This window comes from Ahaetulla prasina, chromosome 1, assembly GCF_028640845.1.
Source record: "Ahaetulla prasina isolate Xishuangbanna chromosome 1, ASM2864084v1, whole genome shotgun sequence".
Lineage (NCBI taxonomy): Eukaryota > Metazoa > Chordata > Lepidosauria > Squamata > Colubridae > Ahaetulla > Ahaetulla prasina.
Window position 1 is genome coordinate 134,955,318 of NC_080539.1, and position 15,606 is coordinate 134,970,923.

Genomic DNA, 15,606 nt, shown 5'->3' on the forward strand with positions numbered 1-15,606 from the left:
CTCATACAAGCAAAAATAACAAATGGGGAGCAACAAAATACAGCAGCTGGCTTCACTAAATCTGTTCTTAGTATCAGTTGAATTGAAACAACAATAATCAGAGTTGTGACTTTCAACTAATGTAATTATCAGGCATAGCAGTATGAAAGAGGTGAACATCAGGAGATGTATACTAGTTGTACCAAGCACAAGCAAAAGACCTAGAGTATCAATAATAATGTCTGTAGCTTGTTTTATTGTTCACACTTTTTATTTACTTGTTCTTGCTAAACTAATGATTCGTGGTGTCATTAAGGCTGGACTATAACTGAGCATAACACAGAAGTGCACTGAAATACAGGCACACACCCAACCATGTGTTTAACCAGCAGATAAAATAAACATTATTTTGGTTTTTAAAAAAAGTCAGGAACAAGGCACCAGCTGTTGTGGTCCACCAGCAGCCTGAGGAACTGGCAACGGAGTCGGACAGTGAGGAGGCTGGGGAGGACAATGGGCCAATCCTGGAGTCAGGGGAAGGCCCAGACAAGGCTCTGTGTCAGAGGCAGAGATGTGGCCAGGGCCATCTGGGAGTGATGCGCGGACTCCGGAACCTCCAAAGGTGGACAGCAGAGAGGCAGAGAAACAGGAAGAGCCTGTTCCTAATGCATGCATGCGAAGAGCTGCCAGAAGGCAAGAGCAGCTAAAGCAAAAAGGATGACTCGTCCCCTCCCATAAGGTTTAAAAGAGCAGCAAATGCTCTTGGGCTCTTTGTAGGAAAGCAATGTTGCTAAATCTGTTTCGAGTCGGTGTCTCTTGTTTCTGAACTTCGTGGGAAGACCTTTGGCAGGGTGCCCCAAAAAGGCCTTTGGCAGGGTACCAAAGAAAATAAAGGTTTGTGATAAGGCTGAAGGACTTTTTCTGAAGGACTTGTTTTGGAATTAATTTGGACTAAGCTGAGAATGAAGTAATTCTCAGCTGTCATAATAAAGTATGTTTGTTTAGGACTAATTGTGTCTGGTAATAACTACTTGGGCCTAGGTCACAACACCAGCCAGGAATGACAGATTTTTTAAAGAATATTATCGTAAGGGAAAGTCAGTGTTTTTTGGTATATGTTAGGAAGCAATCAAAGGATCACAAACAGAAAAAGAGGCATAGACATAGCATTTCTTTCCTTGTGAATCTAAAGTACTGCAGAGAAGTCACGGTCTATTCATATTGCACTGCAAACAGAAGCAGAGGAAATGATGTGTCCCAGGGAATTTAAATCTCTTCTCAGTTCACATTCAAAGTGAGATGAACCGGCATAATTCTGTTGTAACAGAAGAAATAATTTGGGTGGAAGCAATCAACAATTAATGGTCAATATATAGCGGGTGATTGCTAACCCAAAGTAAAAAAAGAGAGAGAGCTATAATTAATAACTATATATATATATATATATATTATATATATAAGGTGGTGCGATGACCATCTTGAGAGCTAGAGTGGGCTGAAAGGCAATGATTTTGCACTAGAAACAATACTGGTCCATTAATAAATGCAAGTAGTGTGTTCTGTATTAGATTTAAAGAAATGTAAATCATTGAGGTGAAGTTTAACAGAATGGAGTCCCTCTTCCTCTCTCCAATCTCTGTTTAGATCAGAATGGCTGTCCCAGTCCCGTTCCCCCCCCACTGCCACACTTTTGCCAATTATAGACTATCAATCTTCATAGTTAGAAATAGAAAGAAGTCAGGTATGCTGAGGAAGGCTTGGTTTGAGACAAGGGGCCAGCAGTCCTTCATGAAGGGAAACTGCATGGATAATTATAAATGTGGAAAGTGGAGATAATGAAAGAGAATACACAGAAAAGAATGGGATATAGAAAAGAGAATGTGACAAGGGAGGCGAAGAAAGAGTAAAAAGAACAGAGAGTACTCTCAGAGAAGGATAGTGTGGTGGCATGAAGTGTAATTGGGCAGACTGCAAGATCATCTGGGGCAACAGGTGGAGGAAAACAGATAAGATGGTAGCAACAGCACTGCAATGTAAGCCTGCATCTTTTGGTTTTACACTTTATTCCACAGGTTCAAACTCAATCGCGTCATGGGCTGGATTGTGATGTATCACAATGTTTATTGCCTTTGCCGAGCTGGGGTGGCGTGGCCCGCATGTGATGTATTCGGCCCAAGGGCTGCCCGTTTGACCCCCTTTATTCCAATGAACTAGCCTGGGCCTAGTTATCAGAACTGACTTCTTCCATTAAAATCAAAAACAATGTTCTTCACTCAAAGGCAATCTGAAATTTCTTAATCTGATATCTATTTTTTGTTCTTGTTTTTTTTAATTCTTTTTATCATGTATGCAATTGTGAGCCCTCTTATATATGCTTTTGCAGTATCGCATAAATTTTGGAGCGATATTTCTTCTTTTGTATTTATCCTAAAAAATATTTTCATTTTCTTTTCGATCATTTGTGTATAATCTTTTTCTTTTAATTATTTCTTTATCAGTAGGACAGATGTTTCATTCAAATTAATAACCATTTTATTAATAGAAACTCTAACAGTATAGATTTTTTGAATTAACAGCTATTCAACATAAACAAAATACTGTGCAAGATCTTAGTTGTGCCAGTTTTGCCATTTGATCTAGTTGAGCAGTTCAAATGTTTAAAATAATACAAAGAGCTAATTTTTTTTTACTTGAAATTCTCTACCAATCATTATGAAAACCTTACCAAATTACAGGATTCCAAATAGTTACTTGCTTACAGATACATGTGTGAAGTTTCAAAGATGCCCTAATGACAACATGTTTGAATAATTCCTATTTTACAATAACTAAAACCAAATTCTGTGACTGTTCAAAAGCACTTTAAAGGATGATAGCCACTTCCCAAGCATGCTTGCAAAACCAAATATTCATTTTTAATTTGATACAGCAAATCGCACTACTTTGACTAATTGCAGCCAAATAGGCTAAACTGGTCAGGGTGGTTTCAGTTCTTATAGTTTTAGACTTCTATCCATTTCCATTAGGCTCTAATCTTAACACCTCATGCAGAAATGAAAGAAACAGATAATCCTTGAAATGGCTTACAATTCTAGGGAAAAGATTTCCCATAACACACTGGAGAAATAAGGATAAGCAATATTTCAGACTGAACATTTTCTGCAAGGATCAGAAGCAATTATTTGGTATGTTGTAACATAAGATATACCAGTAATGAGAGATATTATTCATGTATAGATTGAATGCGGAATTTAAATTTATTCGGATGCAATTCTTCCTGAGTAAAGCATTGAACATCACATTAACAGAAGTTAATCCAAATGGATTTTTCTCATGTGGGTTTTAAAACAGCAAGAAATAGAAAAACAATTCTTAAAACTAGTATTTGCAGAAGTAGAATGTGGCTAAATGTCATGCTCCTCTACTAGGCATATTCCAGGATCATTTTCAAAGTACGTGTCATCTCTTCTCGGCTTAGCATTTTCTTGTTACTACAGCAGCTATTTAAAGCTGCTTCTAATGTGCTTGTTGATCCAAGACAGCATTACATAGTGAAAAATATAAAATATACAGTGCATTCTAAATGTAAACAGACTGTACAGACAATGCTCAGTTTGCATCAAATGAATCTGCCTGGAAACCTCTCTATAGGTTTTCCAATCATAAAAGGAAGCAAAAATTTAATTCCACAGTGCTTCTGAAGTTGAATCAAATAAGCCTTCCAATGCTCACTGGAACAGCGCAACAAAAGAGCACTTAATGCTACTGCATGTTATTCAGCAGAGGCAGTCAATGAATAATTAAGCCAGGCAAAAAGCATGTCCTGAACTCTGAAAATTGCCACTTTTCAAAATTATGCAAAGTGGAGATAATGAAAGAGAATACACAGAAAAGAATGGGATATAGAAAAGAGAATGTGACAAGGGAGGCGAAGAAAGAGTAAAAAGAACAGAGAGTACTCTCAGAGAAGGATAGTGTGGTGGCATGAAGTGTAATTGGGCAGACTGCAAGATCATCTGGGGCAACAGGTGGAGGAAAACAGATAAGATGTAAGATCATCTGCTTGCAACAGCATTGCAATGCAAGCCTGCATCTTTTGGTTTTACACTTTATTCCACAGGTGTCAAACTCAATCGCGTCATGGGCTGGATTGTAATGTATCACAATGTTTATTGCCTTTGCCGAGCTGGGGTAGGCGTGGCCCGCATGTGATGTATTCGGCCCAAAGGCTGCCCGTTTGACAGGCCTCCTTTATTCCAATGAACTAGCCTGGGCCTAGTTATCAGAACTGACTTCTTCAGGATGACTAATCAATTTAAGATGGTATGCGCCAAACACCGTATGGATTTGCTCAGATTTTAAGAAGCACCTGGAAGCAGGATGGGCTACTCTTCCATGATGCTCGTTAGCTGCTAGGGTATGGGATAAGACTGTACCCTTGCAACGTATGCCTGATCTCAGATCCCAAAGAATCCTTTGATTTACCAAGAAGCTCTAGGACAGTGGTGTCCAAACTTAACAACTTTAAGACTTGTGCACTTCAACTCCCAGAATTCTTCAGCCAGTGCTGGCTGAGGAATTCTGGGAGTTGAACTCCACAAGTCTTAAAGTTTATTTATTTATTTATTTTATTTATTTATTTATTCGATTTTTATACCGCCCTTCTCCCGAAGGACTCAGGGCGGTGTACAGCCAAAAATAAAAACAAGCAATACAATATACAATTTAAAATACAAATTAAAAAACTTATTTTATAATTGGCCTAAAAAACTTTAAAATATATAAAACTAAAACCCCATTAAAATTAATAATAGATAATTTAAAATCAATAAAATTTAAGCCAGCCCCGCGCGAATGAAAAGATGTGTCTTCAGTTCGCGGCGGAAGGTCCGAAGGTCAGGTATTTGGCGTAAACCCGGGGGAAGCTCGTTCCAGAGTGTGGGAGCCCCCACAGAGAAGGACCTTCCCCTGGGGGCCGCCAGCCGACATTGCTTGGCGGACGGCACCCTGAGAAGTCCCTCTCTGTGAGAGCGTACGGGTCGGTGGGAGGCATGCGGTAACAGCAGGCGGTCCCGTAAGTACCCAGGCCCTAAGCCATGGAGCGCTTTAAAGGTAGTGACCAAAACCTTAAAGTGCACTCGAAAGGCCACAGGTAGCCAGTGCAGTCTGCGCAGGAGGCGGTGTTATATGGGAGCTACGTAGCTCCTCTATCACCAGCGCAGCTGCATTCTGGACTAACTGAAGCCTCGAGTGCACCTCAAGGAGCCCCATGTAGAGAGCATTACAATAATCCAAGCGAGAGGTAACGAGCGCATGAGTGACTGTGCACAAGGCATCCCGATCAAGGAAGGGGCGCAACTGCCGAACCAAGCGAACCTGGTGGAAGGCCCTCCTGGAGACGGCCGTCAAATGATCTTCAAACGACAGCTGTTCATCCAGGAGGACACCTAAGTTGCGCACCCTATCCTTTGGGGCCAATAACTCGCCTCCAACAGTCAGCCGCGGCTGCAGCTGACTGAATCGGGGTGCCGGCATCCACAGCCACTCCGTCTTGGAGGGATTAAGCTTGAGCCTGTTTCTCCCCATCCAGACCCGTACGGCCTCCAAACACCAGGACAGCACTTCAACAGCTTCATTGGGGTGGCCTGGGGTGGAAAAGTACAGCTGGGTGTCATCAGCGTACAGCTGGTATCTCACCCCACTGATGATCTCACCCAATGGCTTCATATAGATGTTGAACAGAAGGGGCGAGAGGATCGACCCCTGCGGCACCCCACAAGTGAGGCACCTCGCGGTCGACCTCTGCCCCCGTCAACACCGTCTGCGACCGGTCAGAGAGATAGGAGGAGAACCACCGATACATGGTGCCTCCCACTCCCAATCCCCCCAACCGGCGCAGCAAGATACCATGGTCGATGGTATCAAAAGCCGCTGAGAGGTCTAATAGGACCAGGGCAGAGGAATAACCCCTGTCCCTGACCCTCCAGAGATCATCCACCAAGTTGCCAAGTTTGGACACCCCTGCTCTAAGAGATGAAGCAGCAGAAAAAATGGAAGTATATGCCTCGGAAACGATGCATAGAGTTGAGTATTAGTACAAACTCAAGTAACTTCCAAGAGCAACTTGCAACATTCACTGCCAGTTTCCTGACTGACTTTGCTTGTGGAAAACTGGCAGGAAAGAACACAAACAGCAATAATGTGACCACTGGATGCTGCAAATGTTTTAAATGCGAGCTAGTTGCCAAATCACGATTATGTGATGTATGTGTGTATGTATGAGAGAGAGAGATAAACTATCGGTTAAATTATCAGCTATTATTAGTACAGAAAGAAAACTGCAAGAAGACAACTAATACCTTACTCAGACTGAAATAATGAAAAAGTTATTGTTTTCCTTGTGAATTCATTTGTTAAGAGGAACAGTCACAAAGCTTTTACATTGATAACATTTCCAGCTGCAATGTCCATGCAATTCATGCTACTGTGTTTTCCCCAAAATAAGGGCCTTATATTTTTTTGAATCCTGAAATAAGCGGTTGGCCTTATTGCCATGCGCTCAAAAGCCCAATTGGGCTTATTATCAGGGGATGTCTTATTTTGGGGAAACAGGGGATTAGGAAAAAAATAAAGTCTCCCTCCAGCTAATCTCAATTCCTGATGACTATCTACACAAGTCCATATCACTTGCTTCAATTTTTTTCCTACTTTCCAATGTAGTCTATAGCCCAGGCATTTTCTGGAAGTTTCTTTTTCAGATGTTAAGACAATTCACATTTTAAAGCACAATTGTACAAAATATTCAGATGTAATGCTTCTGAAACTAGTTAAGTCAAGTGATCTTAACTAAAATTATAAAATTGATTTTAGCCAAAAAACCAAGACTTGTAATGATCGAAGAATTAAATAAAAAAACTGCAATAAATTTGTAGCACTATGTACTATTAATTATGAATAATGATATAATCTTAAAATATACAAGTAAACCAATCTTACTTTTTCAATTCCTAAGTTTTTCAAAGGTTTTTCTGGTTCTTTGTCCCTTTTTCTCTCTTCTTTCTTCTTTTCTTTTTCCTTCTGTGGAAAGATGATCCATTAAACATTAATTTAAACTTCTATTTCAGAAAGACATTTCCATCAGAACTGCAATGGCTTCATATATTATGTATATGTGGGTCTGTATATGTATCTTATATATACATACACACACACACACGATATCTTAAGAATTATATTACAAGGCTGACCTGACCATATACTACATCGGCACGCACTTCCATTATCTAGTATATTAAATATACAGCAGAAAGACTAGAAAATTGAATATGTTTGGCTGTTTTCCATCTGCTTTCTCCATAGTCTCATCATAGTCATCTTTTCCACGGCTATTGCTTTTGTGGGATTTTGCAGATTTGCAGATCATATTATTATTATTATTATTATTATTATTATTATTATTATTATTATTATTATTATTATTATTATTATTATTATTATTATTATTATTTGCATTTATATCCCGCCCTTCTCCGAAGACTCAGGGCGGCTTACACTATGTCAAGCAATAGTCTTCATCCATTTGTATATTATATACAAAGTCAACTTATTGCCCCCAACAATCTGGGTCCTCATTTTACCTACCTTATAAAGGATGGAAGGCTGAGTCAACCTTGATTGTATCCAACTGAGTGTGAAGAGTTGACTGGACAATGTGATGAACTTATGGGTGTGGGGCAGGGTTGTGAACTGTCAACTGGGTGTGGAAAACCTGGAAGCTTTCAGTTTTGGGTTTTCCCAGCTATGCCAACATAACATCTCTAATAAATTGGAACTTTGAGGAACCTCAAGCCTCAGAGTTTTATTTTGTTGGGGGTGTTCCTTCGAATCCTGACATCCAGTCTATTTCAGGTGCCGGAAATTTCTCATTTTGCACACCTCCACTTGGTACTGATATTTGCAAACCATTTTTAGAGCCCTTCTGCTTAAGAGGACTAAATCTTTTGCACACCTAATTGAAACTGTGCCATCAATTTATGAAACGGTATTAGCACCAAGTATTATTCTGCAATGTTTGGAATATGGAATTGATATCATGGTTCAATAGTTTATTTAGCTGAAAATGATCAGGGATGGTATGGGAATTACGGCTGAGTCCTGATGTCATTACACTACAACGCTTCTAAAAATCTGTATATCGCATTCTTATATCTTCTATAAGATATCACCAGAAAAACATCTAGAGCACTGAGACTAGGTCTCATGATAATGCTGGTAAGACATAATATCTGTGATTTGGTGATTGGGATACATGTCATACAGATTATTATAACCTATTCTATACAGGATGTCACTTTAAAGAGTTCAAAAACTTCATCCACACACTTACCTGATGTGAACCTTAGGATTCCCATATGACTATTTTTGAACCAATTGTCCTGGCTTCTAATTTGTTTCCAATACAATTGATAATGTTAATATTGATCAACAAAGGCTTCTATATCAATGAACACATAATTCTGACTTCTGCATTGCAAGGCTTCCTCTTTTTCTTTAGGACAGAGGTGTCAAACTCATGGCCCACGGGCAGGATGTGTCATGTGCTGGCCACATCCACCCCTGGATTAGCAAAGGGGGAAAAAGTTGCGATACGTCAGGTGAAAAAGTGTCATTGCGAGTTTGGCACCCCTGCTTTAGGAGTAAGCTCAGAATCTATATTTTCATCAGAGATTCATGTATGTCTCATAGTGTAAAAAGGACAGATTGGATAGTATATAAAATAGAACCCTTTTTGTGGCACCTCACCAATTCTAGCCATTTTAATAATAACTATCCTGTTATAGAGAGGTTTTTATTTTTGCCCTTATTTTGCTATACTATTATTTTATTTGACATTTTTTTAAAAAAATTGTGTTGAATGTCTTAACAAGCACAAGGGTGATTCAGAAAATGACTACATAACAATACATTTGCATCTGATTGTGTGGTTAGTCTGACAAGGGATTATTAGTCTTCAGCCATTTTGATTTTTTCTGTAGGTTTCTCCCCCCAGCCTTAAAGAAGTGAGTAGCCTGCAAATATTCTAAACAAGCAAACAAATAACTAAAAGCCTGCAATTCCAATTCAAGCTGTATACACAAACCCCAGTGGATGTAATTTAAACCATGTTCAAAACTAACAAAGCAATAAAGAGGCAGTCAAGATATTGCAGCTGGCTCTCATTTTGGAAGTCATGTGGAATTGGCGATTTTATTACGTGGATATTCACAAAAAGACAGGTCTAGAAATCCCAAATCAAATCACTTGGAAATAGGTATTACTGAAATTAGAGGATCTTATTTCACAGAAAACATGTTCAGGATGGAGGATTACTAAATGAGTACACAGATGACTGAAAATGAGAAATGCATTCTACTAATTAATAATTAATTTTCAAAATTATGCCAGTAACTCGCCAATTCTGCTTGGAACCCATTATCTCCATTAACAATATTTATTTTGAGAAAATCTAACATACAATTTAAGTTACAAATCTAGGTCAGACTTGTATGCTATTGTGAAACAGTTCAAGCTGACCTGTAAAAGTCCAAGAAGAAATTCTTTTTGGATGGATTTACAAAATGTAATTTAGAGTTTGGTTTAAAATACATTTAGTCCTACCAAAGACAAATTACCAATGTATCTCAGACATATATCAGAAGATAAGAACATATTTGCTGAATTTGCATTATGTTAAGCCATGTGTCACAGAAACCACAATGAGCAACTAGAGCTGAATTCACACACAGTAAGCCACAAACAAATGTGTTAGCCTGTACCATAGCTACTCAGAACAAAAGTAGAAAACATCTGCACCAAACACAACACAAACACCAAGAAGAGGGAATACCTCCAGTTTGCTTTGCTCAGAGGCAGCTTGCAGAGAAGGAGAAGATGTTTGAGGTTGAGCAGCATCAGAGGAAGACATCTGTACAAAGCAGATGAAAGGAGAAAAGACAATATGACAGGCTACAGGAAAGCTACCAGCATATTTTATTGCTTTCAATTTTTGAGAAAAGAGAGAGGAGAGAGGAGAAGGAGAGGAGAGGAGAGACAAAACTAAGTTTACGCTAATTTTGCCACTGAAAATATTTTTTAAAAAATCTGTTTCAAACAAGATAAATGAGAATCAATCGAAGTCCGCAGTTCAACCTCGGATTTAACTGGAGGTACGAAAATTAATTATTATATAGAATGGTACACAAAGTCAACTGCCCTTTCAAAATTTACTAAAGACATTTTAGAAGGTTAAAATCCGATCAGGCTATATTAAATGCTCAACAGATGAATCTGCTAGAATATAAAGAAAGAAATGAAGTTGGATAACATCACTTCACTATCACAAGAGAAAATAATTAAGCCTCTCATCCCATTGTTCAGTTTTATCCAGCATGACTCATGAATTATTAATCTTCTGAACTAAAAAAAGACTATTCTCCTACAGGAGTAGGGAAACAGGCAAAGGAATCTTTATTTTAGCTCATTCTAACCGATTTATTTTATGAAGGAAAAAAATTAATAACACTAAATGAAATATATAACTACCAAACAGAGCCTTCTCTTTTGAAAGCAAAGAGAAAATGTTGTTAATCAAAAAGAGCCTTTTAATCATAAACTATCAAGCATATTATAAGGAATTTTGTAATTTTGTGAGCATGTCTACATAATTCACAATCTGTTGAATATGTTCTGCTTTATCCACAGTATTACTCAGTCAGTGTAGGAATGCAAGTGATCATCATACATGAACCATCCACTAATGTTCATGTCACAATATACAAAAGCACAATCAGAAGACTTGTCTGGGTAGCAATGAACTTTAATTTCTTCCCAAATTTGTACCTCAGAAATTAGACAGGAAAGACAACTTCAAAATTATTTCTTCTGATATACCATATTTTTCGGAGTAGAAGACGCACCTTAGTTTTTGGGGAGGAAAATAAGAAAAAAGCTGATTGGCAGGTAGATCGGCCTCCCAGAATACCCCCAATCAGCTGTTCCCAGAGATGAATTTTAGCAAAATTGGTTGTGAGCTCTGTGCCTTGCTTTTTTTTCTGCCACTGCAATTTCTGAAACTCTGTTTCAGAAAAATTTTTATTTTCTGCCTCTGAAAACCTCAGAAACAGAGCTTCAGAAAAAAAAGCCTCTGAAGCTCTGTTTGGGGGCTTCTTTTCTGAAGCTTCATTTCTGATGCTTTTTTCAGCCTCTGAAGCCTTCGTTTGAGAAGCTGAGCGGGGCTACATTCGGAGTATGGGCCGGTTTAGCTCTGCCTGGTAAGGCCTGTTATTAAGAACACAAAGCCTGCAATTACTGCAGGTTCGAGCCCGGCCCAAGGTTGACTCAGCCTTCCATCCTTTATAAGGTAGGTAAAATGAGGACCCAGATTGTTGGGGGGGCAATAAGTTGACTTTGTAAATATATACAAATAGAATGAGACTATTGCCCTATACATTGTAAGCCGCCCTGAGTCTTGGAGAAGGGCGGGTATAAATGTAAACAAAAAAAACCAAAAACAAAAAAAAAAAGTATAAGACGCACCCAGATTTTCACCCTCTTTTTTGGGGAAAAAAGGTGCGTCTTATACTGCGAAAAATACGGTACATATTCTAAGTATATTCCATTTGTTGTCTCCCTATTGTGTTGCCTCCTATTCAGTCCAACTAGAATTATAGCAAATCATGCAGGTAATGGGGCATAGTATTCTTATGGATCTTACACTTTCTCTTATTGATAATAACAGGATCATATACTTTTATACTTCAAGGAGGAATAAAAAAATAATTTTGTAACAACAACCCTTAAACTACCATTTACAACGAGTTTATAGGTAGCTTTACTTTTCCCAATTCAGAAAAGGCATTCAGAAAAATTAAAGTACAAAATGATTAATCTACTCAGCGTTCCCATCACCCATCTCCTTCAACTTATGACTGTATGACTGTAACTTTGTTGCTTGTATTCTTACGATTTATATTGATATTGTTTCCTGATTGCTTATTTGTATCCTATGACTATCATTAAGTGTTGTACCTTATGATTCTTGATGAACGTATCTTTTCTTTTATGTACACTGAGAGCGTGTGGACCGAGACAAATCGTTGTATGTCCAATCACACCTGGCCAATAAAAAATTCTATTCTATTCCATTCTATTTAGAAATGTGACAGCTGCTTCTGGTGCTAACAATATAGTTGGGGCAGTGGTAAGAGACTGGCCTAGAAACAGAAGACTGTGAGTCCCAGGTCTCTTTTAGGCCTGACAGCCAGCTGAGTGACTTTGGGCCAGACTCTCTCTCTCTCTCTCTAAACTCACAGGATGAGTTGTTGGGGGAAAAATAAGAAAAAGCTGATTGGCAGGTAGATCGGCCTCCCAGAATACCCCCAATCAGCTGTTCCCAGAGATGAATTTTAGCAAAATTGGTTGTGAGCTCTGTGCTTTGCTTTTTTTTCTGCCACTGCAATTTCTGAAACTCTGTTTCAGAAAAATTTTTATTTTCTGCCTCTGAAAACCTCAGAAACAGAGCTTCAGAAAAAAAAGCCTCTGAAGCTCTGTTTGGGGGCTTCTTTTCTGAAGCTTCATTTCTGATGCTTTTTTCAGCCTCTGAAGCCTTCGTTTGAGAAGCTGAGCGGGGCTACATTCGGAGTATGGGCCGGTTTAGCTCTGCCTGGTAAGGCCTGTTATTAAGAACACAAAGCCTGCAATTACTGCAGGTTCGAGCCCGGCCCAAGGTTGACTCAGCCTTCCATCCTTTATAAGGTAGGTAAAATGAGGACCCAGATTGTTGGGGGGGCAATAAGTTGACTTTGTAAATATATACAAATAGAATGAGACTATTGCCCTATACATTGTAAGCCGCCCTGAGTCTTCGGAGAAGGGCGGGGTATAAATGTAAACAAAAAAAAACAAAAACAAAAAAAAAAAGTATAAGATGCAACCAGATTTTCACCGTCTTTTTTGGGGAAAAAAGGTGCGTCTTATACTGCGAAAAATACGGTACATATTCTAAGTATATTCCATTTGTTGTCTCCCTATTGTGTTGCCTCCTATTCAGTCCAACTAGAATTATAGCAAATCATGCAGGTAATGGGGCATAGTATTCTTATGGATCTTACACTTTCTCTTATTGATAATAACAGGATCATATACTTTTATACTTCAAGGAGGAATAAAAAAATAATTTTGTAACAACAACCCTTAAACTACCATTTACGAGTTTATAGGTAGCTTTACTTTTCCCAATTCAGAAAAGGCATTCAGAAAAATTAAAGTACAAAATGATTAATCTACTCATCGTTCCCATCACCCATCTCCTTCAACTTATGACTGTATGACTGTAACTTTGTTGCTTGTATTCTTACGATTTATATTGATATTGTTTCCTGATTGCTTATTTGTATCCTATGACTATCATTAAGTGTTGTACCTTACGATTCTTGATGAACGTATCTTTTCTTTTATGTACACTGAGAGCGTGTGGACCGAGACAAATCGTTGTATGTCCAATCACACCTGGCCAATAAAAAATTATATTCTATTCCATTCTATTTAGAAATGTGACAGCTGCTTCTGGTGCTAACAATATAGTTGGGGCAGTGGTAAGAGACTGGCCTAGAAACAGAAGACTGTGAGTCCCAGGTTTCTTTTAGGCCTGACAGCGAGCTGAGTGACTTTGGGCCAGACTCTCTCTCTCTCTCTAAACTCACAGGATGAGTTGTTGGGGGAAAAATAAGATGCAGGAGTATTAGATGTATTTGCCACCTTGAGTGATATATTAAAAAGGTGGAATAAAAAAACTTATTGTTGTTGTTGTTGTTCATTGCAGTCAGTCAGATATTCAGACTGGGTTTCAATACAAAGGACCTGGGATAGGCAGGATGGATGTTTGATGGTGTTACAGATATTGTCTCAGGATGGAAGCTGCTCCCAGTAAAGCCACCTTTTGCAATTGACTGATGGCGAATTTGTCAATGCCAATGGTGTTTAAGTGATGTTCCAGTTGTTTTGGTATTGCACCCAAGGCACCTATGACTACTGGTACTACCCTTGCTTGCCTTTGCCACAGTTGTTCTATTTCTATTTGTAGGTCTTTGTATTTTGTTATCTTCTTTGGTTCTTTCTCTTCTCTCCTGCTGTCCCCAGGCTCTGCCACATCCACTATCCAGACTTTTTTGTCCTTTTTATTGACAATTGTTAAGTCTGGGGTGTTATGTGGCAGGTGCCTGTCTGTTTGAATTCTAAAGTCCCAGAGCAATTTAACTTCTTCATTTTCCTATGACTTTCTTTATGTTACGGTCCCAATTAGTTCTTGCTTGCAGGCAAATGATATTTCTTGCAGATCTTCCAGTGCACCATTGTTGCTATTTTGTCATGCCGCTGCTTGTAGTCAGTCTGTGTGATCTTCTTGCAATTGTTTACCAGATGGTCCACTGTTTCTTCAACTTTTTTGCATAGGATATTATTATTTTATTGTTGTTGTTATATTACCAACAGCAATAGCAATAACCCTATATTGTACCAGAAGAATGATTACTTAGCCAAATATTGGGTCTACTTTGACTGGCAATAGCTCCTTCAGAAACGAGCTAAACCTCATAGGCTTGCTGTCACCTTATTTATCAAATACAATGATAAATACAAGGATAGGAGTGGGGAGGTATGACTCTTTAATGACTGGCTGGCTCAGGAATTCTGGGAGTTGAAGTCCACAAGTTATAAAGGAACCATAGCTCCATACTCCTGTTCTAAGGAGTCCTATCTCAGTCAGGACAAGGTGGTTGCAGAGACTTTTATGCCACAATTGCTATACTATGACAATAGGAAACATTTTTTAAGACTTACTCTAAAGCAGGCTTACTCAATATGGGCACTGATACTGTAAACATCAGCTCTCAGGATTATTCAGTCAACATGGTTATTGCTGAGACTGTTTAAAGTTAATATAGGCAGTCCTCAATTTGTGATGAGAACTTCCATTGCTAAGTGATGTAGTTGTGTTAAATGAGTCACACCTGATGTTAAAAAGCTCCATTTGCCATGATGATTAAGCAAATCACACATTCATTAAGAAGTGAATCAGGTTTCCCCCCACTGACGCTGCTTGTCAGAAACTCCCTGGGAAGGTTGCAATGGCGATCCCATAACCAAGAGGACATTGTGACAGTCGTAAGTGCAAGGACTAATCACAAGTCACTTTTTTCAGTGCCACTGTAACTTCCAAATGGCCGTTAAATAAATGGTCGTAAGTCAAGAACTACCTGTCATTGAAATCTAGTCATCTGAAAGTCTGTTAGTGTGAGGAAGGCTGCTTTAGATATGCCGGCCTTCTCAATTTATTCTTTCCATATGGCTCACAGAAAGGCCAGACCTAACTTTTTCCCCTCATTTCCAGCATCACTGGATACCAGAGATAAACAATACTATGCTATGGACATCAGTATGCATGCAGACAGTTCTACTAATGCTGGCTCACAGGGCTATCTGCCTCAATTTATTTTCTTAAACAGTCCATTTAATTAATAAACGGCAGATAAGTGTACTGTAAAGCAAAGAAATTAGCATCATATTTATCTAGAATAATGCTGCTGGAGTTTG

The 15,606-nt window shown here is 38.7% G+C and overlaps 1 protein-coding gene across 2 annotated transcripts in view; it reads right to left on the bottom strand.

Moving 5' to 3' along the window:
• The window catches only part of SMAP1 (small ArfGAP 1), a 78,441-nt gene that overhangs the window by 33,522 nt on the left and 29,313 nt on the right, over positions 1-15,606 (bottom strand). The window contains exons 5-6 of one of the 2 annotated variants that reach the window (XM_058176487.1): positions 9,866-9,943; positions 6,976-7,056 (exon numbers count right to left, since the gene is read on the bottom strand). In XM_058176487.1, coding sequence (XP_058032470.1) covers positions 6,976-7,056; positions 9,866-9,943 — 159 coding nt within the window. The remainder of the gene's footprint in view (positions 1-6,975; positions 7,057-9,865; positions 9,944-15,606) is intronic. The other variant, XM_058176493.1, reaches the window with a different exon arrangement.